The following is a 21,446-nucleotide window of genomic DNA, read 5'->3' as shown; positions in this document are numbered from 1 at the left end:
CGTGCGAACGCATCTTATCTGATAACTCAGCGAGCGTCCCTTTACGTACCATTGATTGACCAAGCGGTTTTTGCCCTCCATACTGGAGCCGTTGACCGGACGAGATATATACCATACACACATGTTCCCCACATCATCCTTGCCTTCTCGTCTGCAGAGACCCGGCGCAGCAATAGCGTACCCCGCAGCCAAGACGTAGCAATGTCCTCGCAGCTTAGGAGACTCAAGGCCATCGTCCTAGGGCACAACCTCAATATTGACACCACTGCGGCGAATCTCGAGGAGGCTCACGTACCCGTCTCGAGAGATAGCTGCAGAGCTTGTGCAGATCCGTGCGACCTTGGTAAGCATATCAAACCTGACGATGCGTCTAGAGGAGTGCTCACCATGCCACAGGTCATGATGATTATCCCACCAGATTCGACGTGGATATGGAGACGGAGATGCTCGGCTCTATGAAGCCCTACCGTCGGCAGGTATGTTCTCCCGCCTCCTGCCAAAAGTCACAGCATCTGATATCCCACAGGTCGTCATCTCCACGGGCAAGTCAGACTGGGCACACGACGTCGCCTCTGAGTCCGGCTCGCTCGCCTCGTACCTCGACGCCGCCATTTCGTCCGCGCCGAAGGCGCCGAAGCACGCTGGCGCCGGCAGCAGGAAGGTCGATGGTGTCTACGACAGTGCCGAGACGGGCAGAGTCACCGTCCTGAACGGGAGCCACCGTACGCTCTCGGATGACCCAAAGCGCGACACGGTGCTCGTGCTGCCCGACTACAAGGTCGTGACCGAGGTGCCCCGCTCTAGGGAAGGCGCGGTGGAGCTCTTCAAGGACGTCGTCGACCCGGCCCTTGGCAGGGCTGGCGCCCACGTCGAGGGCGGTGAAGTGCAGTCGTATGTCCTGCCGTATTCCTGTGTCATCTTGCTCTGTAAGTCTCGGCCTCGGTCTCCGGTTGTCTACATCATATACTGAGGCGTTCGCCGAGGCTCACACAAGAAACGAGATAATCGCTGCGCGATAGCAGCACCCAAACTTGAACAAGGTAAGAGTTTTGGTGCTTCATTGCAGTCTTCTCATCCGCGTGTACTGACCGAGCCCACAGGCCTGACCGTCGCCCTCGAGCACGAAGGCTGGGAAGTGCATACACAGCTCGAAGATCCCAGCGACTACAGCGCGCCGCTCGAGGAACTCGCGGGCACGGACGACGAACGGGACGGCGAGTACGCCAAGCGGTTGCACGACTACGACCCGACGACGGCCGACCCGCGCCGCGCGCTCATCCTCAAGGTGTCGCACATCGGCGGGCACAAGTTCGCCGGGAACGTCATCGTAAGTTCCGATTCTCGTCGGCGCAAAGCTAGGCTGCGGAAGCTGATCGGTGTTCTGCCAGATATACAAGCCGCAGGGCGTGTCGGTATGGTATGGGCGGGTAACGCCACATCATTGCGAGGCCATCGTACGAGATACGATCGTCGGAGGCACGGTCCTCCCGCCGCTGCTGCGCGGAGGGCTCAACCTATCGCGACCAGGCCGCACAAGCCTCAATGACTGGTAGTTCCACCATTCCCGAGCTACGGCTCCTCATAGACACACGGTTACGGTTTCGCAGATGTAATTGTTGAAGGCTCGTAGTTAAGGATGATTAATTCTACACGATTGATATGACAGATGTGACAAAGTACATTGTGTTGGAGGAAGACAGCTATTACGAGGTATGCGACAGGCGACCTAAGGTAGTTGGCTGCATGGCACAGGCGGGAGAGTATAGGAAACGAGACCACAAGAATTGACAAGAAGTATGCATGAGAGTGATAGTCTGTTGGTAGATTGCTACAGGTGACGCGTTTCGTATCCGTGGGTTACACCGGGGTGTGTGAACTTCGACAGGACCATTGGAGGATTAGAGGGCATGGCATAGTATGCATATGGTGGGCGGCAAGGACGGGCAATAATATGAGAGCGATGTCGAAGATGAGTGGTGTTCATGTCCGCCTTGGATGAAGACAGCGAACCACAGCAGATAGACGCATGGACGTGACGAAGACCAAGCGCTATGCGTGCATGTCCTCATCGAAGCCGTCAATCATGCCCTCGCCCCGCCTGCGATACCGCCCCACAAGACCCTCGTCTTCGTCTTCCTCGTGCTGCTCGGCCTCCTCGTCCTGCACGGCCTGCTCGTCCACCTGGTCCTTGAGGATGCCCGCCACGCTCACGGGCACGAGCGACTCGCCGCCATGATACGTGAACCCGCGGAAGTTCTCCTGCACGCTGCTCGTCAGCAGACTCTCCTGCTGCTTCTTGCGCGCACCAATGTTGATGCCTAGTACGCTGCTCGCGATTGGCCGTGGGGCCGCCGCGGGGCGGTCCGAGCCTAGCGGCCCATTTGGCGTGTGTGCGACTGCACCCATGCTCTGCGAGAGCGACACCCAGTCCTCGGACGGGTCCTCCTCGTCGAGGTCCAGAACACCTGCTGGCCCCGCGTCCCGCACATCCGCAGTCGTGAACTCGGGGTCAAAATTCGCGACAGACTCATCAGACTCGACTACAGGCTTGAAGGGCGGAGTAACCTGCTTGAGCGCAAGGGCATGCCAGTCGATGTCTTTGAAGAACGAGTGTTCTTTCAACTCGGCTGCGTCGCGTTGTGCGCCTAGTCGATGTTTCGGGTTCCGGTTGAGCAGCTGAATAGGAACATCTCAATATCGAATCTCAGGCAGAGAGTTCAGAATGAACTTACACCCTTAACAAATTGCTTGCCCTCCTCGCCAATGACGCCTTTAGGGAATCTGATCTTGCCAAAGCAAATGTTCTTGTACATTTGGTTGGTATCTTCCGCGTAGAATGGGCTCCATCCGCAACACATCTCGAAAAGTAACACGCCTAAGCTCCAGAAGTCCACAAGTTTAGAGTATCCGTGCTCATCAAGGAGCACTTCCGGTGCCAGATATTCTGTCGTACCACAGAAGGTGTTCGTGAGTTCGTCTGATCGTAGATCCGGTTTCGAGAGGCCAAAGTCGCATAACGCCACATGTCCTGTGGCATCTAGGAGGATGTTTTCCGGCTTTAGATCACTGAAGACGTAGATTCAGAGTCTGCGTAAACTTGGGATTATTCGCATACACTCACCGATAGACAATGTCGTATTTGTGCAAGTGCTCAAGCGCAAGCACCAGCTCGGCAACGTAAAATCGGGCCCGTTCTTCGCTGAACTTTGTTTCCCGCTGCAAGTGCCAGAAGAGCTCGCCTCCGCTCTTGAAGTCCGTCACGAGGTACAAATCCGTTTCAGTCTGGAAGGAGAACTTGAGGCCGACCAAGAACGGTGACTCAAGCGAGCGTTGAAGGATCTTGCGCTCTCCAATCGTATGCGCAACCTCCTGCTTGGCTATGATCTCGCGCTTCGACAGAACCTTCATTGCGTATATACGCTTCGTATCCCTCTTGCGGACTTGGAAGACGCGCCCAAAGGTTCCCCGGCCGATGAGCTTGAGAAACTCAAAGTCGCGCGGAATCAGCGCGCGTTTCGTCTACAAAAATCAGCCCGTCGAAATAGATACGCGCCGAGATGTTGAGAAGCAGGACCATGGTCGGGTGAGCAAAGCAGCAGTGGAGCGTATGTCGGTCGGGTGATCAAGCCAGCCAAGGTCAGAAGGTCACGTTCAGTGCCATGAGCAAAGAGGTGGTGATTTCAAAAAAAGTAAACTCAAGGTCAGCACGCTATCCCGCTAGAGAAGAGATGGCAAAACAAAAAAACAAAAAAACGTAAGGCGCGAAGATACACGAGGCCGAGTGTGAGAAGCAGTGCAGGTCACATGTCTCAGCGCCGGTATGTGCGAGACGAAAGGAGGAAACGTGGGGATAAGTGACGCGGAGTGGGGAGGGAGTTGATTGACTCGAACAAGAAGGCGACTCCGGTGCGGGGAAGCGCAAATAATTGTGGGGAAATGGTCACAGCAACAAAACTCTCACCTTATAGGCCTCGAACGTCACCTGTACCCTCATCTCTCCACTGACGGGCTCATTCTCGTAAGGTCGAAGCCTGAGCATCGTAAACATGCGGGGCGAAGGCGGAAGACATGGCCCAGACGGTTTTGGAGCGTTCCGGATGCCACAAGTAACCGGATTCGAGGCGGTGGTGGCGGTTGCCGGAGTGAATGTAATTGACAATGCCACGGAACGGTAGGGAGCGAGGCAGGAAAAACAGGGCGCATATGGTCAGTAGTCTGTCAGAAACACCGGATCCTTGTAAGATCCGGCGCAGTACAGGGGAGACGCACTTGTACCACTGGTCGACCGTATGCTCATGTATTAGCACGGGCTTAATCTGCATGGTGCCTAAGAAACCAAGGTCGTTGACGGAGCGGTCGTAAATGTTGAATGTAATGGCAGAGGTCTCAGATGTGACATCGCTATAAACAGTCAATACATGCGAGTAAACCCATAAAAACTGACAACTCACAAAGAAACCTCGTGTTTCCACGCCGGGTTATGGGCCTGGATCTTTGCGCCAAACATACCCGCTGCCAGCGGACCAATCCCACTCTTGCTCGAGCTGACAGATGAGCTGGGGGTGTGATCCCTGCTGCCCTTCGCACTGCCGCTAGTGCTGATGCTACCTCGACCGTTCGTCCGAGCATTCATCTTGTCGTTGATAGCGCCAAGGGCTGAGAGAGCATTTGACGACGAGTTCCTTGACAGAGTTGTGGCCACGCCTTTGACCTCTTTCTCTGTCTCCTCTATAGGATCCCGCGAGACGAATTCGTTCTGCTCGAACTGCACGACGACGTACGGCTTTGCTCGAGATGAGCGGACATTGAGGCCTCGAGCCTGGATAAGCTTGACATGGATCTGACCTCTAGAGGACCCTGCCACGCCGTTCGCTGTGCTCGAGGCAGATGATGAGGAAGAGGTCGAGCCGTTTGCCGATGAGGTCGAAGAGCTAGAGGCGGACTTGGAGATCCCAGAGGGCTGCAATTTGCTTAACTGCTTCTGATCGGGGGGATTTGACTCAGCAGGCTTCGGTGGTTGTGACATTTTGCTGGCTGTGAGGGTGCGCTTCGGTGGAGGGGGCTGCTGCATGTTGAAAACGGGAGCATGTAGTGAAAGACTGGTGGTAGGTGCGGCGAAGCTGGTAGCGCCTCCAGGCGTTAGAGGCACGGAAGGCTGAGGAGTCAAATGAGGCGAGTGCAGATCAGACCCACCCGGGGCGGAGATTGAAGGGGACAGCAGGGGATGGTGAGCAGCGAGATGGTGTTGATGACCTGACAGGCTGCCAGTCGGGGTAAATGGGCCAAGGCTGCTGGCGGTCGACTGGGTTGCCACCGGCGGCGTCGAGACAGCAGATGGGGAGAGCGGTGTGAGCTGGTCGAATGGATTTGGCCGTTCTCGACCACTGGGATCGACTCTGGGCGTCAGATCTGCGGGGGTAGAGGGCCAAAATTTCAGCATCTTGTCGCAATGTCTCAAGAGAGCGGAGGTAAGATATGCGGTCGTGGGGGTTCGTCGCTGCGGCAGACGTCGAGGACGAGGTGTTGATCGATGCAAGAGATGTGGTGGAAGAGGAGGAAGCTGAGGTGAGCGGAACGGACGGTTATTATCAAAACCTTTCTCTCCACTTTCAGCCTCTCCACTCTGTGATGAGATCTCCAATGGTTTCGGGCTGCTTTCGACCACAGCCGATGCCTTTGCCTCCTTCACCTGCCATTTTCCTCCGCTCTTTGGTCCTCGACCTCTCTTGGGACCCTCCGGCGCCCCAGCTGTCTCCACGTTGGCGCACAATGCCACGGCCATGTCGGTCTCAATACTGGGACAAGGTTCTAAACGACTGCGGCCAGACCTTCGGTAGCAACGACGACGGAACTAGAGGCGGACAGGGCTCGACGACCAGCCTCGCCACTTGGACGATATCTATCCCTTTTCATTCCAGCTGTGAAGGCTGAAATCACCGTAATCTTTCCCTCGATCATTGCCGTGGCTGTCTCGGTACCCTTTGTAAGATCCGACTCCTCCCAGCTTCCGCCAATTGCACAAAGCTCGCAAGCGTTTCCAAAAGTGACCGGCGGTGCAAGAAGGCCCACGCGGAAATCGCTCAGCGGGCAGACGCACCGCCGCAGCGTCTCTCGTTATCAGAGTGGGAGTGACCATTTCACCAGAATGAAGGCTTACGCTGGCTGTGGAATGGAACGCCAATTGACCAGAATGCAGGATTGTGTGCACGATAATCAAAATTTTTTCTACCCCACGATGAGCGTTACAAATGTTTCAGGTTTTCGACAGATCCTTGCCGTGCCCGGTACTCGCCATCCTCACCCAATCGTATCCGATGCATCTATCAACGTCTAGATAACGCTGGCGAAGAAGTCATAAGTATCTCCGATTTCGAAGCCCAGGAGGCTCCCGGAGAGTCTGACTAGACGGTGCGCGCTGAGCAAGATATCTAGGCTAGCATACTACGTTGTGCAGATACTCGTTTAGGCCTAACGTGACTGTTATAATGCGCACACGATGAATTAGTTGAGGCAGAAGCTCCTACAATTTTCGCAAAGCCGTTCATTTTGGTACTGGCGTAGCCATACAGATACCGTACACCGAGATGTCGACTCGGTGGTACTCGGGTTCTCAAATAGCTGAACCTTCTGACTGTGAGTGCAATCGGACCGATCCATGTTCTGTATCGAGATGATCTCCTTTCAATGTGCAATCGCGATGCCAATCTTGAAAGTCAAACTCTGAAAACTTCAGTGAAGCCGGCACCAGGGATTAACAGCGAAATGAAGGGAGTAGAACCCTTCACAGCACGAAGGCACCGGCGAAATATAATATATCGCGAGAGCGACGAGCCAACCAAGGCATACCCAGCTCACATGCTCCCGACGCCTTGCTTAATATCACGCGCTTCACAGCGCCGTTGCACCGACTGCACGAACCTTCTCCATCGTTATCGCGAGCTGGCCCGGCGAAGCCGCGAAAGTAGCTGATGGAGAGTTCCGCTGTATAGTAGGCTTGCGTGTCACCGGCAGTGTGTGGTATTAGGGGTAGCGGAGGAGCAGGGTAGTTTCTCACGCGCGACGTCCCTTCACAACGTCCGTGCTTTCCTTAATGCCCTCGGCGGCTTCCGCAACGGGAGGCTCCAGTCGTTCTGCTCGTTCTACGGCGTTGACGCGCAGCTGAGCTTGCGTCCACTGAAGCCCACGCAGAGAGCATCCGATCATAAGGCCGAGAATTGCTGCTCTGCCCGCGGCTTTCGGTGGTAGACGATCTGGAAGGTGGGACAGAGAAGTTAAGGCGAACTAGAAGGTCAGGACGAGAACACTCACAGGCAAGCGAGAACACGGCAGAAGTTCCAAGGCCGGCAATGATCTCCTTGAAGTTCGCAACTTCCTCGCCTAGCCTCGTCGCGCCCTCCTCGAAGCACACCCACGCCGCCGCGGACGCGCCAAGCTTTAACGCATCCGCACCCGCTTCCTTCAGCCCACCCAATATAACACGGTAGTTTTTCGTCTTCTGGTAGAAGTACCAGCCCTGGACGGTCGTCGGCGGACGATGCACGTTCTCCGCGAGGAAGCGCAACGAGGCGCGTCGCGACCCACGGAAAAGCCCAATGGTCGTGCCGAGCAGGATGGCAGTGCCTGGAAGGAGGTAGAAGCGCGGTGGGATGTTGATGCGGATCTGCCTGGGCTTGTTGGGCGACTCATTGTCTGGAGTGGTCTCAGAGTACGACACGGACATGGTGGTTAGAGGCAAGCGACGTCAGACGTGTATGACAAGTAAGGAAATCGTCGGGATTGTGGCAAGGTGGCGGATCAAACTCTGTCTGCCCCGACACAAAGCGCGACTTGTCAATGGCGCCACCACAGGGTCTGGTTTGAGTATGCCCTCTGCACCACATTGCTGGCTCTGCTACGCTTCTAGGCATGCAACCACCGTCTAAGTACTGATAACGGAAAGCATCTTATTAGTGCTCGAGACCGCTGCTGCGCCTGCCATACTAAGGAGGCTCGTGGCTGCACAGTCGCTTTTATCTGGAGCTGAACATTGAAGGCTTGGAGTCGCGTTAATTAGAGCAGCATTCAACACTCCAGCGCGTCTTCGAACTTTTAGGTCGCCATCTTTGTGCAAAGCTCGTCGGATGAAACTCTCTCAAATGCCGATGCTCCGAGTCCAAGCGGCACTCACAATATTCATGCAAACTCTAGTGTCCACAAACTCTCGGCATACCGGAATGAAGCAAGATTGCAAGGACTGCTACATCTTCCATCACGCGACCTGCCACACGCGGTACCTTCCAGTTCTGTCGAACCCTGCTCTCAGCTTGGACCGCCGCAAGGTCATTCTTCGAGCTTTAGGATTTCAGGTTGAAACATGCAAGTTTGACCATCTTCCAACGTTACGTGCGCATTACTTCAGGTCAATACTTCAGCTTTATTTAGTGAGCCAACCGACCGGCTTTCGAGAGTCTGAAAGCTTGGAACTTAGCTGTGTGAATTGCGGGACGAGAATCTTGCGCTTTCGGACATGCCTTTCCCCTCCGAGTCTCGAGCACCCCAGACTGCTAGACGTGTATGTTTACAGCCTTGCTAGAGCTCTGGTATCACCGAGTTCGTCTAAAGTTCTACGTGTGCACTGTGTACTTCACAGGAAAGCACCTCTCCAGGCAGCAGAGGGCTATATCTCTCTCGCGCCCAGCTCATGGTGCCGGTGTGCTGAGGCGTACTCTCGTTATCACAATTATGCGTAGTAGTACTAGTACGGATAACCCATGTATTGGTCGGTGGCACCGAGGAGCAGGTACAGACAAAAGGCATGCGTCTATAACACCGCAGCGACTTTCACCACAGTCACAGCTGAGATTGATTTCATACTATGCAAGTGGTACATGTTGTAGAGCATTTCTACCGCGACTAAAGCACACGGTAGATGCAGACAGAGGGAGAGCATGGGAGAGGAGTCTTTGTTTGTATATGTGTTCTTGTGCTTGCGAGGATCAAATTTGTTTTCTCTGGTTTTCAGCAATTTGGACGTTGTATGAACATGTTTTGAGGCAAAGCAGCCCCAGCCAAACAATCCACCCTTGGCTTTTGCCATCATCCTTTTTCATTGTCGCCGTCGTCGACAAGAGCTGCTCGAGAATGTCTAAAGCATCTGGAACATCGCCTCTCATGGCCCGTGCGCCGTTAGTGCATCAAGCCCAGCCTGCTGACATAAGCAACTCCCCGTGTTCGACGTTGTTCTTCACCTCCACGACCGACAGCGGCTGGTCACTGCTCAACGACCCGATTTTCTCGCGCGATCCCTCGCTCAATACAACTGGCTACCCTGGATAACGAATTTACTGACATGGCGCAACAACAGCAGCCTACAGTCATACCTCAGGAGATGATGGCGGCTCAACAACAGCAGATCCCTAACATGCAGCATCCACCTGTAAATATCAACTCTTACTATCCAGAAGCTCCTGGAGGTGACCTTTCGGGTGGTCTTCCTATCAATCTTGACTCGCTGCGAGACGGGCCTCCTGGTAGCAAGCCGTTTTATCCCTACTCGACGCTCATTCGGTATGTACAGCCACACCAAAACACGCTTCGCAACTAGCTCTAACAGATGTGCTGCTCAAGATACGCGATTAAGGGTGCACCAAACCAGAAACTGCTGTTGGAAGACATCTACTATGCTATCGAGTCCAGAGTAAGCGTTCGGACTGCAGCTTTCCCCGTTGATATGCTAATGTGGCGTCAGTTCCCGTACTTTCGATCTGCTCCTCCGGGCTGGAAGGTGCGCCATGTCGATCTTCTCGATGTCTTTCTAGACTTTGACGCTTTTTCAGAATTCTGTCCGCCACAATCTGTCGTTGAACCCTTGTTTCGAGAAGGTGCCTCGCCCGCTCACCGACCGCGGCAAAGGTTCATATTGGACTGTTAACGACAACGTTGACCCACGAACAGGCGTGCATCGTGTGCGCAAGAAGAAGCCGAAGGGTGGAAAGAAGGGCGGACAGCATCGTCACGTAGAGCAGTCGCCCGAACAGGAGCAGCAGGATCAGCAGCCGCAACAACAGCAAGCACAACCACAACCCAGTCAGCAGCCACCCATCGAAGACGTTGATTACCATCCTGGTGCCGCTCAGGAAGCTAATGCGTACGACCCTAGCAACTATGTCCCACCCCCCATTATCGCTGCCGATGGGCCGGGCCCGAGTAGGCAACCGCAGACACAAGCGCCTCAGCCAGCACAATTTCAGCCACCCTATGGAACGTTAGTGCTCTAACTCTCCCACTGTCGCGTTATCTGCATCTCAGACCTCCCGTTTGCACACAGAGTTCTGATACCTTTTCCTGCATCGCCGTACAGGTTCGACCCCGCTTTTTCCTTTCCGCCTCAACCTATGCGACCGCATCCGCTCTTCCCGGACGAGCAGGTCGACCTGGATGAGCATGGAAACGTCATCTGGGCGAGCATGTGGCGTAAGGAGCTGACGAATTTGATGCAGTTCACGGACCAGCAGGAGAAGCAGGGTGCGGACCAGGAGTGGTTCAGGAACATGCTCGCGCGAGTGCGAACGGCGATGATGGCACCTCAGGTTGCCCCTGAAGCCATGCCTCAGCCCGCGCACGGCATGCCTGGCGCGCCTCCGAGTACTGGCGAGACTGCATGACCGCCGGTAGTTAGTGCGATGAATCCGTGGTGTGTTCTCTTTCTATTGTTGTCTGATGCACGTTGGCTCGATGTGGGTCACACTCTCGATGGACCTGCCAACTTTACCAGCTGCCATGACTGTTCTTTAGTAACATGTCCTCATATTTTGCTCTCCGTCTTATCATCTTTCTCGCTGTTTTATCCATGCGTAACCTCTACCTCTTTACTCTCTAGTACTCTTATTACCTCTGTACATGCGTAGTACTGAGCGTTATCAAGAACCTGCTTATTACTCCCATCGCAATACGTGATCGTCGTCTACCACGAGACTGGCTTACCGTCTATCGTGAAGTACGTACAGGTCATTCCTGTCAGCGATGCCTGCTCTATCTTCGTTTAAGGCGAGACCATACACTCCATCTGCTCATGTTCAATTTGTTTCCAGGCATATTTGAGTAGCGAGTGATCACTGCAACAAAATTCAGCCACAAGATACGGGCCAACAACGCTAAAATATCACAAATGATGCTCATACACCAAACCGCTGGTGAAACGTCATCCATCGTATTCGGCTGGTCTCGAGTCACAGCTTCGTTGCGTGGCGGTACCTCGCCAAGCAGATGGTATTTTGCAACGTGGGCGATATATGGAGATGTATCAAACCTGGATATGAGTGCTGATGGTGAGAGTGAATCTTGACGCACACAACATCCCGTGTCTATCAAACGCCCCGATGGATCAACGCTGTAACCAGATGTCTGCCAACGCGCATCTGAACGTCCCGTTATATGCACTGCATTCCTGAGGTGCGCCCGTGCGGCGTCGTCAGGAACTGTTTGGGCAACGAGGCAGTTCGTTTGGCGATGTCCGCACTCTGTGGAGAGGATTGCTCTTTATAAGACCTTGGATTCTGAGATGGGTTATCCAGAAACTCCCCCTGCCTCTCTCCTCCCGCTTGTTCTTCTCCCCAAATCACTAGCACGACTTAAGTCACTTCTGAGAGATCTTTCCTTCGTATGTGCCTCCTTCATCTGTGTCACGCTTGCTCTGACACGATTGACAGAGCCAATCCCCCTGCAAGTGCCTGCACCATACACGATGGACCAAGAAGCGAAGGTCGGCGTCGACTACCAGAATGAGCGTACGTGACTACCATTCGATTATCTGCGTGCCCCATACCTACCATCTTCCTAGTCATGGCTCGCTGCGCTCGCGGCAATCACGATGCCGTGACGAAGTACGGCACATTTGGTATCATCATGGCTATTGTATGCTTCCCCTGTGGACTGATCTGTCTTTGGTGAGTCACTTCAGACTTTGACCGGTCGAAGTACAGCTGAACGGTCCCTGCAGCTCGGACAAGCAAAAACGTTGCGTGCGGTGTGGGGTCCGTGTTGATTCATAAAACCGTCGCGGTTGTTCTCTTTCTTGCTTTTTACTCGTGGGTTATTAGGGCATTTGTGTCGTTTGGCCAACCATGCTCAGTGAAGGGCTATAATTTTGAGTCAAGACGTAGTTCTCAGCAGTCTCTTTTTTCTGTGGATGGTCGCAGCGTATTTATATGTATATTTATAACTTCCACACTTGATCCTGGCGACAGCCAAACTCTGCCAACAACCCACCAACTGGACCTTGGGAGTAATTGCGACCGTATGGCCCCGCAATTGCGGTGATCATCCTGCAATCAGGAGTTAATAAGCAAACTGCCGAGTGTAACAGCTGTTAAACATTTACGGCTCGGGCCCACACACGAGGAACAGGATTTTCTTGTCCGCTCCTAGGGGCGACTTGGACCGATGGAATAACCTTTGCCACCAGGAGGCTTCTTGGGTGGGGTACAGGACCTGGTGTATGGCTGGCTTGTCGATGCGACCGATTCGGACGTCCTGTATGGACACGCTTTCCGAGTCTGACCCGTCCTGCTCGTCTACGAATAGGCGTACCCTGAGGCGATCCGGGTGCGCTGAGGAATACGAGAGCAACGGCTGCAGGATCTCAGCAGGAGGAAGTTCCCCAGGAGTCTGGGAAGAATGTAGGAGGGTGAAGCGTGTCCGCCAAGAGCTTGACTTGCCCGAGAACAGCATGAAATGCAACAGCTGGTAGAACGGCGTTATACCCGTTCCGCCTGAAACCTGCAACATTGTATGAGACCATCATGTTGGCACACTATATCGAAAAAGCCTACCATGATGATTTCATCCCAAGTCTCTTCTTGCCAAGGCCATGTCTTCAGCGGACCCCTGATTTCGATTTTGTCGCCTACGCGCTTCGAGTGAAGCCATCGCCCGACTTCTCCCTTGGGGTACCTTTTCACCCAAAGCCGCATCTTCCCTCCTCCGTCGATGCCTTCGAGAGGAGTATAGGGACGTTCGACTTGAATATCATCATCCTTGATGAAGATAGACCATATGGGAGCAAATGGAGCGTCTCCCAGCGGCGGTATTGCTTCCCGAGGAACGGTGAGCGTCATCAGGCATGTATTTGGGTCTTTGCATTGCTCCGTGAAGGTGACGGTAACTGGTGTGAAATATGCAGATGAGAGAGTGGCGTCGGTGTACGTTGGGGCAGACCGAGAGACGTCTGGCCAGAAAAAGTACGCGGCGACTAGGGTGGCTCCGCCAAGCGAGCCCGCCCACACCGCGATGCGCTGTGCATGGCCTGAAGGCGACTGTTGCGCTTGTAACGCATAATTACGCGTCGGTATCTGCCTGTTCAGGCTGTGGCGAGTTCCCTGTCTGCGGAGGTGGTTGGCGCAGAGCGGAAGGCGAGGGCGCAACATGGGTCGGAAGTGACAGTCCCAAAGAGGAAGGCAAGAAGGAACGAGCCTCCAAACAAGGACAAATAGCTCTCGTCTTGAAGCTCGCAAGCGCCTCAAAGGCAAGTCGAACCTCTCCACATCTCTATCTACTCTATGCCCTCTCGTCGGTCTGAAGACGGGATAATTTGTTAACGACCTCTAACGACTTTTGTGTGATCATGAAACGCTCCTTCGATTATGGTTTTGTAACAGGGAACAGCAACGACAGCGCACCTACACACACACGCTCTTTGCACCGACGTACTGCGACGCTGGCGACGCATCCATTCTACGTCCCCCAAGACATACCAGCTCAAAGCTATTACCTGGAGCAACCACTCCTCACCCCCGGTCGCTGCCTTCTGGACGGATGCGAACGTGACGCCGATTTTCAGTCGAATGTCTGGTTCCAACCAACTTCAGGCGGTACTCACTTCTGGAACCGCATTACTCCTGGACGCCGTCCTTTGACTGGATTGGGCATTACGTTTGGCTCCTCTGAAGTGCCTACCACTGCACCTTACTTGCTTGCTTCGCCGCCTGTCCTCGCACCTTTCTTGCGTTCCTCAGCTCCTTCTCCTGAAAGCGCGTCAGCTGTTGCTCAGGACAACTCGTCTCGCACCTGCGGGGCAGAGTATGCAAGTGTTGGAAATGGCGACTCGCAGACCGCTTACTCCAACTGTCCTAGCGCGGATTTCGTGGCGCATTCTCCTTCGTCGGCTCCCGGTGTCCCGTACTCTCCTGCAGATGATTTTCTCATGCTAGTCGACTCGCCGAATGTAGCAGAGTTCAACATCGATAGGGAGGAAGGAAAGGAACTCAACGCTGAATTCGACTTCTCCATGTTGTCTATGGATTCTCCTGGGAGTCCTATCATCGGGTTATTCGCGGACGTCAACTACCGTGTCCTTTCTGCACGGAAGTCCCCTGCTCTCGGTGTCGACCCAGCGGATCTTATGGGCGAAAGAAATGAGCTCGTTGTTTTTCCCCCCAAGATTGAGGACAAAGAGGACAACATGCTTATGGACGACATCGGACCTTTGCCCTTTCTCGCAGAAGATAACGATAACCCTCAGCTGCAAGCTAATTTCTCGGAAGAAGCATTATCAGCGATCGTTTCTGTCTTAGCTGGGTCTGCCAAGCAAGAACAGCCTGCCCTTCGCCAACTCCCTATGAACGCCTCATTTCGTATTTTCCGGCCGCCCGCTAATAGCTTGGCTATCCAGCCTCCAGCCTATGCGTCGAGGACTATAGCTATCCCCAAGACCACCTCATCCTCCATTATTGGAAGGCCTCTTTCGCTGCCTGTTCGCTCTCCTCTGGCTCCGGTTCAACCCCGCAACCTTGCCGACCAGTCTCCTGGACCAACTCAGCGCCCAGCTACTGTCCCGAACGCGAACAGAGGCGTCGATCTTGAAGTGCTACGTTCTAGTGCAAATACCTTTCGTCGACTGAATCCTGGCTGCGAACTCGATAAGACCTTCCTCCAGGCGTTTGCGGGTCGCCTCTCCGAGGATGACGAATTGTTACCCGAGTTTCGTTGCTACGTCAAAGGTTGCACTCAAACGAACAAGAGACGGGACCACATACTTGTCCATGTTGGATCGCATGTCGAGCATCGTCCCTTCCAGTGCGACGAATGGTGCGTTCATATATCTTAACACTCATTGCGTCGACTGAATTTCGGATAGCGGAATGAGGTTCCTCCGGAAGAACGAATGTAAGCGACATATGTCTAGCCATGTCGGCTTGAAGCCGTATACCTGCTCCATCTGCGCACCATACCAAGAGAAGAGTTTTGTTCGCCAGGATCTACTCAAGAGGCACATGAAAGTGACGCATGGTACCATGCCCGAACAATGGCCCGACGGTCGTCGCAAGCGAGCGAGGGTGACGGAGTCCCAAACTCCAGTGCCTAAGGTCGAGGAGGATCGCATGTCTTTGGATCAGTGAATGTATCGTGAATCTCGTCCCGTTCAGTAGTTGTAGGCAGCCCTTGTCTCCTCGTCCTCTACCCAATCTACTCGGTTTGTAACACTTGTGACGTGACCGCGTGAAAGTAACACGTGAGTTTGGCGTCAATGATGAGCAAGCGCGCAACCTGAGGAGAACCTGAACCAGAACCTCGACCTCCACTCGAGCTCACAACAACATGTCGACCCGGGGACGCTCAACCTCGCCACATCCGCTCCGCGACGCCGACGTGGACATGGACGCCGATGACAGAATAGACAAGCCGCTCGCAAAAGTGATCATCGTTACGAACCTCACAAGGAACGTCGTAGAGTCCCACTTGCAGACCATCTTCAGCTTTTACGGGGAGATATCGAAGATTGACCTGCCGCTATTCGGAAAATGTGCGTGACGGAACAATGTCATGCTCTCACATCGCACTCATTGCTTGCTCATTAGCCGGCCAAAACAGAGGCAAAGCGTCCCTCGAGTTCGCAGAGTCCGCGTCAGCGCACCGCGCCGCCTCCCACATGAACGGTGGTCAGCTCGACGGCGCGATCCTCAAAGTCGAGCTCTCAGAGCTCCCCGTCCGCTCGCGCTCGCGCTCACCCCGTCCACCACCACGCAACGGCCGCACCAAGCCCCGGTCGTACTCACGCTCCCCTTCCCGCTCACGCTCGCCGCCGCGCCGCAGCTTCGGCAGGCGCGATCGTTTCGACCGCTTCGAATACCGGCCCCGGTACGGACGCCGCGGCCCGCCGCCCAGAGACACGTACCGTCCACCCTCGCGCTCTCGCTCGCGTTCGCCCATACGCAGGGGCGACCGCCTGCCGCCACGCCGGAGGTCGCCAAGCTACGAGCGCGGCGGCACGGGATACCGCCGCCGCTCACGCTCACGAAGCTACTCTGTGCGCTCGAGCCGGTCCAGGACCAGGACCCTCACGCCGCGCTCCCGCACTCGCTCGATGTCGTACTCGTCATACTCTCGGTACTCGCGTAGTAGGAGTCGTACGCGTTCGCGCAGCCGTGCAAGGAGCTCCAGTAGGGATGATATCAGGGATAGCAGGTCACGGTCGCCACCGCCGTGATCCAGGGATTTCACATAGTCACTCTCTTTTTGCCCCAGTACGAAGTGCCGAATGCTATATTTCAAGTACAGTACGGAACAATACATCGCTGTTTGCTCCTACTGGCCGTGATGAGTGGCGCTGAGGGAATAAAATAACAGGTCCTAGGTATGATATGTAAACGATTAGTCGCTGACCCCAGAGTCATCGTCTGCAAGGAATGGGCTACAAAAGATGTCGGCCATCGCACAAGTAAAGATGAAAAGACAGCTCACGTATATTCATAATCATTCCTGATAGCATGCGACATCCATTCCTCGTCCGCTTCTTGCAACGGGAAGCCGGGACCGCCAGCTAAGCTGAGAACGACAGGGAGTAGCACGAGGCCGTGTAGAGCACCGGCTATGATCAGAGTAATCCACATTCTGAAGTAGTAGACCTAGACATGTAGATAAGAACGAGATCGGATGCATACACGAAGCTGAACTGACCTCGAGGATCTTTGAGTGTGTGAGCGCGAGTACGGACATTCCAATTAGCTTCGTGAATGTGATTCCGGACAATACCGAGGGCCCAACGTCAATCAACGCTGTCCACATACGCTCGTCGCGCTCCTTCTGCCCTGCGGGATGGTCGATGGGCAAGCCCGAGCCCGAGCTCATGAATGCTCTGGCGACGTGCGCGCAGAACTCGACCGCGATGCCGAGCGAGATGACGAGGTTCACGAGGCTGATGGCGTTCAGGTTGATGTTCCAGATGCCCATCACGCCCATGACGTTCACAACAGTGAGCGCGACGACGCCTGTAACGATGCTGCCCGTGCGCCACGAGCCAAGAAGCAGCGCAGTTACAATGAGCACCGCCGCGAGGCCAAGCCCAAGAACCTGTTCCGTGATGGCTATGATGTGCGCGTACTGGTCGAAAAAGACGTAATGGAAGGAGTATGGGAAGACGCGCAGGCCGGTACTCTCTGAGATTTCGTCTGCGATGCGGTGTGCGGCGTGGAAGGAGTCAATATAATCCGCTTGCGACTTGAGAGGCTTGTGCATAGTGCGGAAATGGGACGCAACAACCTGGGTACTATCTTCGTTGAAGGAGAGAGCTGTGCCAAAGGACGCCGCGCCAGCGAGGGGACAGTCTTCTGACGTCGGCGAGATGAGCCACTGCTTAAGATAGCGCATGAACTCCTCATCCTGAGGGAACCCGTCCATCGTAATGTTCCAGGCGGGCTCGCGATCCTCGAAGCACGGCTTACATATTCGTGGAGATTGTCTGTCTGTGCAGAACTTGCTAGGGTCGCGCTTGTTAATGCGGCAGCACTTCCCATTCGTGGGGTTCAACCAGCCCATGAAGTCGTCGATCCAGGACGCCGTCGGATCCGAGATGAACGACGATTCCGTTCTCTTGCGCTCCGCCTCGAGTAAATTGGCGACTGAGAAATCGTCACATGTGGTAAAGCGGCCGCAGAGCTCCTGTTGGATGGTGCGACTCTCAACATGTGCATCCTCCACAACGAAGTAGACTGGAGGGCCGATTTGGAGATAGGCGTCGACGCTATCGAACCACTTGATCAGGTACGACTCGGAAGGCAGTGCCAACCTTTGGTCTACGTATGCACGTCAGCAGTGGAGGTAGACGGATAGTTTTTCACTAACCAAGTCCGAGCTCAATATGCTGAATATATATTACAGAACATACCAGCAAGCCGGCGAATGTCAGCAATACGATGCCCTTGACAATAGGCTTGAGTAAGAAGGGGGCGTAGTGGCGACGAATGAATTTGCCCAATATGCCAAGTCCGCTCCCGGCTTGCGGCGGATCCATGAGGGCAATGCGCGATGGCAAGCGAATGCAGGGGAAGCAGTCAACCCTGCTCGCCTAGTACCAGGTTTTCAGCATATACATGTCAGAAAGTTCGATGAGCCCAACCTCTACTCGTCGCTGGTCCAGAGCCATTGCACTGACAAGGACAGTAACTTGCAACATAGCATTGAGGAGCACGCTGCCCGCTGCGTACAGAGCGAAGTTGCGCACAGCCGGCATGGGCACAATCGCGCCGAGAGCAAACGCAACAAACTCCGTGATCGTGCTGAGCAAAATTGACGGACCCATCTTGGCCAATGTCCGCGCGACACGTTCCTCGATGGATAGGTACAACGGCATCGACTCCGCGTCAACTGAGTCATCGTGCGAGGGTGATGGCTCAAACTGCGGGCGTGCGCGAGACTGTGTTGGAGAGAGTGGAGTCGTTCCACTGAAGTTGGCTGTTGGAGAGGCATTCGGTCCATGGAGGATGTTCTGTCGGTCCATCTCGTGCACGAGAATGAAGACGTTGTCGACGCCGACAGCCAACACAAGGAATGGTATAACCTCAGCAATGATCAGTGTGGCGCGAACGCCAAGAATAGAGAAGAAGCCGACAGATGACGAGACGGAAAGTATGACAAGGGAGATGGAAAAGAGGCCCAAGATGACTTTTGAGCCAATAAAGAGTTTGCGGGGCAAGCGAGGGAAGAGGGTCGGCATGTTGCTAGAGTCGATGGACGCTGTTGCAGCGGAGGAACTGAAGAGCTTGGGGAAGTTCCTAGCCCACCTAGCGAGCGATGCGGAGACACCCTCTTCGTCTCGACCTGCGAACCCGTTGCCGAGTGTAAGGGACACATAAAAGAACATGGCAAGATATGACAAGACAACAATCCTGACATCCGTGTTTGCGCTCTTGTTAAGCTCCTCTTCCAGTGACACGCCGGTTGAGAAGGCTATATCCAGGCCGGCCTCCCGAGGAATGCGCTCGCTAAGGTCTTCTAAGTAGGCCCGTAACGTGCGCTCCCATTCAAGGGCCCTGTCTTGGATTTCCCGGTCAAGGGAGTCCGATACGACGATGGTGATAACGAGCGACTGTGACTCCAGGTACATCTTGGTATCGTTGACCTCAGGTATACCACCTAGCACGTACTGTGGGGCGAGGGGCTGCTGAAAGTCTGGCCTGCAGTCTACCGGTGATTTGGCACAATGCGAGAGACGGTCTTCCCATGTATCTGGTTCATATGCCTCGAGGTCATTGCCGAACCATCCTCCTACAGACTGCACGACACATGCGCCATCAGGTCCGAGGGGCTTGAAGCAAACATCGTCCAGGGTGTACGTATTGGGAGAGGATTTCAGTTCGCGTATCTCGGCCTCGATACTAAGCCAATACTTGAGATGATCCCACGACAACACCGGGGGCTTCTGCTCGCTGGCAACAGCTGCTAAGGCATCGCTACCCTGCAGGTCAAAAGGCGACTGTGTAGCCACGGTTACGTAAATCTGTTGCGGGCGATAGAAGGGTCCAAAGTGCTCGTCGAAGTACTCCTTCTGCATCCTACTCTCGGAATCTGGAGCAACCCAAAGTCGAACAGGGTCTGTCTCGATCTTGAATTCGCTCCAGCCGAAATTCAGCAGAGCCATGAAGGCGAACATGACGGCGAACGTCATCCAGGGATATGTGGCGGCCAGAAGTCCCAGGCGGTAGAAGGTACGACGGAGGTACGCATTCAATCTATACTGACGAGGTTGGACCGTCTCGATGGGATCCAGCAATGACGCGCCTCGTCCGAGATGGCGGGAATCCGAGAAGTTCCCCGAAGACTCGTCGACGTCCTGGTGTGCCAAGGAGGATGCTCCGACAAGACCTCGAGAATGGGACCGCGGTGATAGCGGCGTGTTGTCGGATGCACCATCCGCGGATAGGGCGACACGCTCGTAGGATCTCTCCTTCCTCTTTCGTATTGTAAATGGGATGATGTACCCCACAACGAAGGCGAGCACGCAGAGGCCGTATAGAATAACGAGGGAAAAGGACAAGCAGCTGAACGCGCCGACGTGACACGACGGTTCGGAACCTGGCGGGGGTACCGGGGGAAGTGTTTGACATACGGAGGGACAGTCTATGCATGTACAGCGGCTGCCGAGGTCGTTATCCGCGCAATTACGGGGTCTGGCATCGAAGGGTGTCATTTCGGGGGGTACCTGTTCAGGAAAGTTGATCTGGAATGGACTGCCAATATCCTTCACGTCGCCCATGAACTGGAGGAACGAACGGTAGTCTTTCGCACCACCACCAATGAGATCCATGGCGTATCCATTCGTGGCACCAACTTGTATGCTCTTGCAGCTGTCATAAAATCCCTGACCGAAGCGTTCAGAAACGATGAAGTCGACTGACTTGACTGCTGTCTGGTCTAGAACGGACTTCTGGGTACTAGTGACGTTTAAGAAGGTTGCCTGATCGGGAGAGCAAGTGAAGGTACACCAGAACTTTCGAAAGTTGTTCCTGCATGCTGGGCAAGACGCAATGATGTTCTCTGCTTGACCGAGGTTATCTCGTAGAGCTTCGAGTTGATCTGTGGTGCAACACGTTCCGCCATCCGCAAATTCTTCGCCGCATATTGATACTAGGAGGTCGCGGTCGACACCCTCCTGCCAGTAGATTGAGCGAATCCGCGGTATCATCCTGCACGACTGTCGCACGCACCTCCGAAGCAGGTTCATTAGACGGGCAAGGCAAAGACTTGCTAACCCAGTCTTTTGGCCCACAATGGCTCCGCATGGCACAGTATCCCGCCTGCCCCGCCATGTTTGTCGTGTAGCAGGTATTGTGGCGGGTTCAACAAATCCGCAACCTGAGTAATGAGCTGGCAGCTCCTAAGATGACGGCAAGGCAAAGTGCAGCTGCGGACCAGGAGGCGAATGAACTGGGGGAAGCGCGTAGGCGCCGAGCGCGACATCAATGAGCCGCGCAACCGCCAAGCACGAGAGAAATTTGGAACTTTTTGGTCGCAAAAAAATGCGAAAACAGCCTAAAAAAATAAGTAAGAAAATGCCATATTTTTCCTCCCGGTATCCGGCGGCCCGGCGACTCGGCAACCCGGCAGCTGAGCCGATTGTCCGCCGGGTGCCGCAGCCACGGGCGCTTTGACAATGGCCTGGCGGACAATCGGCTCAGCTGCCGGGTTGCCGAGTC

General features: G+C 54.6%; 7 protein-coding genes across 7 annotated transcripts; 3 read left to right on the top strand and 4 right to left on the bottom strand.

Moving 5' to 3' along the window:
- Positions 1-161: 161 nt before the first annotated feature.
- On the bottom strand, positions 162-4,990 carry PHACADRAFT_249400 (uncharacterized protein). The gene is made up of 11 exons (XM_007391660.1): positions 4,452-4,990; positions 4,270-4,401; positions 3,962-4,031; positions 3,122-3,519; positions 2,733-3,066; positions 1,389-2,676; positions 1,099-1,327; positions 984-1,038; positions 525-926; positions 397-474; positions 162-343 (listed from the first exon to the last, which is right to left on the bottom strand). The coding sequence occupies exons 1-6, from the start codon at positions 4,631-4,633 to the stop codon at positions 2,050-2,052; spliced, it is 1,743 nt and encodes a 580-aa protein (XP_007391722.1). The 5' UTR covers positions 4,634-4,990; the 3' UTR covers positions 162-343; positions 397-474; positions 525-926; positions 984-1,038; positions 1,099-1,327; positions 1,389-2,049.
- A 1,421-nt stretch (positions 4,991-6,411) lies between these two features.
- PHACADRAFT_249398 (uncharacterized protein) lies at positions 6,412-7,747 on the bottom strand. The gene has a single exon (XM_007391659.1). It carries the CDS (start codon positions 7,718-7,720, stop codon positions 7,088-7,090), a length of 633 nt encoding a protein of 210 aa, XP_007391721.1. The 5' UTR covers positions 7,721-7,747; the 3' UTR covers positions 6,412-7,087.
- Positions 7,748-9,108: 1,361 nt separating this feature from the next.
- On the top strand, positions 9,109-10,915 carry PHACADRAFT_249397 (uncharacterized protein). Its single transcript, XM_007391658.1, has 5 exons — positions 9,109-9,546; positions 9,607-9,676; positions 9,728-9,763; positions 9,816-10,243; positions 10,307-10,915. Exons 1-5 carry the CDS (start codon positions 9,329-9,331, stop codon positions 10,641-10,643), a joined length of 1,089 nt encoding a protein of 362 aa, XP_007391720.1. The 5' UTR covers positions 9,109-9,328; the 3' UTR covers positions 10,644-10,915.
- A 757-nt stretch (positions 10,916-11,672) lies between these two features.
- On the top strand, positions 11,673-12,324 carry PHACADRAFT_205323 (uncharacterized protein). The gene is made up of 3 exons (XM_007391657.1): positions 11,673-11,765; positions 11,819-11,924; positions 11,978-12,324. The coding sequence occupies exons 1-3, from the start codon at positions 11,723-11,725 to the stop codon at positions 12,027-12,029; spliced, it is 201 nt and encodes a 66-aa protein (XP_007391719.1). The 5' UTR covers positions 11,673-11,722; the 3' UTR covers positions 12,030-12,324.
- Positions 12,325-12,331: 7 nt separating this feature from the next.
- PHACADRAFT_113420 (uncharacterized protein) lies at positions 12,332-13,403 on the bottom strand (the record flags this gene model as incomplete). The annotated part of the gene is made up of 2 exons (XM_007391656.1): positions 12,332-12,756; positions 12,810-13,403. The coding sequence occupies 2 exons, from the start codon at positions 13,401-13,403 to the stop codon at positions 12,355-12,357; spliced, it is 996 nt and encodes a 331-aa protein (XP_007391718.1). The 3' UTR covers positions 12,332-12,354.
- A 1,559-nt stretch (positions 13,404-14,962) lies between these two features.
- PHACADRAFT_52995 (uncharacterized protein) lies at positions 14,963-15,248 on the top strand (the record flags this gene model as incomplete). The annotated part of the gene is made up of 2 exons (XM_007391272.1): positions 14,963-15,063; positions 15,113-15,248. Coding segments are annotated over 2 exons (237 nt in total), but the record flags the coding sequence as incomplete, so codon positions are not given.
- Positions 15,249-15,560: 312 nt separating this feature from the next.
- PHACADRAFT_249391 (uncharacterized protein) lies at positions 15,561-21,177 on the bottom strand. The gene is made up of 7 exons (XM_007391655.1): positions 20,958-21,177; positions 18,371-20,902; positions 18,097-18,319; positions 16,933-18,047; positions 16,717-16,880; positions 15,834-16,666; positions 15,561-15,778 (listed from the first exon to the last, which is right to left on the bottom strand). The coding sequence occupies exons 1-6, from the start codon at positions 21,057-21,059 to the stop codon at positions 16,627-16,629; spliced, it is 4,176 nt and encodes a 1,391-aa protein (XP_007391717.1). The 5' UTR covers positions 21,060-21,177; the 3' UTR covers positions 15,561-15,778; positions 15,834-16,626.
- Positions 21,178-21,446: the final 269 nt, after the last annotated feature.

The sequence above is a fragment of the Phanerochaete carnosa genome (assembly GCF_000300595.1).
Source record: "Phanerochaete carnosa HHB-10118-sp unplaced genomic scaffold PHACAscaffold_2, whole genome shotgun sequence".
In the NCBI taxonomy this organism is placed as follows: Eukaryota; Fungi; Basidiomycota; class Agaricomycetes; order Polyporales; family Phanerochaetaceae; genus Phanerochaete; species Phanerochaete carnosa.
Note: the sequence above shows the minus strand (reverse complement) of the source record. Positions and strands in the feature narration are given on the sequence as shown.

Coding starts and splice junctions, on each gene's coding strand:
- PHACADRAFT_249400 (XM_007391660.1), bottom strand. CDS start 4,633: ATGAATGCTCGGACGAACGGTCGAGGTAGCATCAGCACTAGCGGCAGT. Junction 4,402..4,451: donor TGGAAACACGAGGTTTCTTT/GTGAGTTGTCAG, acceptor GACTGTTTATAG/CGATGTCACATCTGAGACCT. Junction 3,520..3,961: donor TGACGTTCGAGGCCTATAAG/GTGAGAGTTTTG, acceptor TGATTTTTGTAG/ACGAAACGCGCGCTGATTCC.
- PHACADRAFT_249398 (XM_007391659.1), bottom strand. CDS start 7,720: ATGTCCGTGTCGTACTCTGAGACCACTCCAGACAATGAGTCGCCCAAC.
- PHACADRAFT_249397 (XM_007391658.1), top strand. CDS start 9,329: ATGGCGCAACAACAGCAGCCTACAGTCATACCTCAGGAGATGATGGCG. Junction 9,677..9,727: donor ACTATGCTATCGAGTCCAGA/GTAAGCGTTCGG, acceptor ATGTGGCGTCAG/TTCCCGTACTTTCGATCTGC. Junction 10,244..10,306: donor TTTCAGCCACCCTATGGAAC/GTTAGTGCTCTA, acceptor GTTTGCACACAG/AGTTCTGATACCTTTTCCTG.
- PHACADRAFT_205323 (XM_007391657.1), top strand. CDS start 11,723: ATGGACCAAGAAGCGAAGGTCGGCGTCGACTACCAGAATGAGC. Junction 11,766..11,818: donor CGTCGACTACCAGAATGAGC/GTACGTGACTAC, acceptor CCATCTTCCTAG/TCATGGCTCGCTGCGCTCGC. Junction 11,925..11,977: donor TGTGGACTGATCTGTCTTTG/GTGAGTCACTTC, acceptor CGGTCCCTGCAG/CTCGGACAAGCAAAAACGTT.
- PHACADRAFT_249391 (XM_007391655.1), bottom strand. CDS start 21,059: ATGGCGGGGCAGGCGGGATACTGTGCCATGCGGAGCCATTGTGGGCCA. Junction 20,903..20,957: donor CTAATGAACCTGCTTCGGAG/GTGCGTGCGACA, acceptor ATCTACTGGCAG/GAGGGTGTCGACCGCGACCT. Junction 18,320..18,370: donor TGGACCAGCGACGAGTAGAG/GTTGGGCTCATC, acceptor ACCTGGTACTAG/GCGAGCAGGGTTGACTGCTT.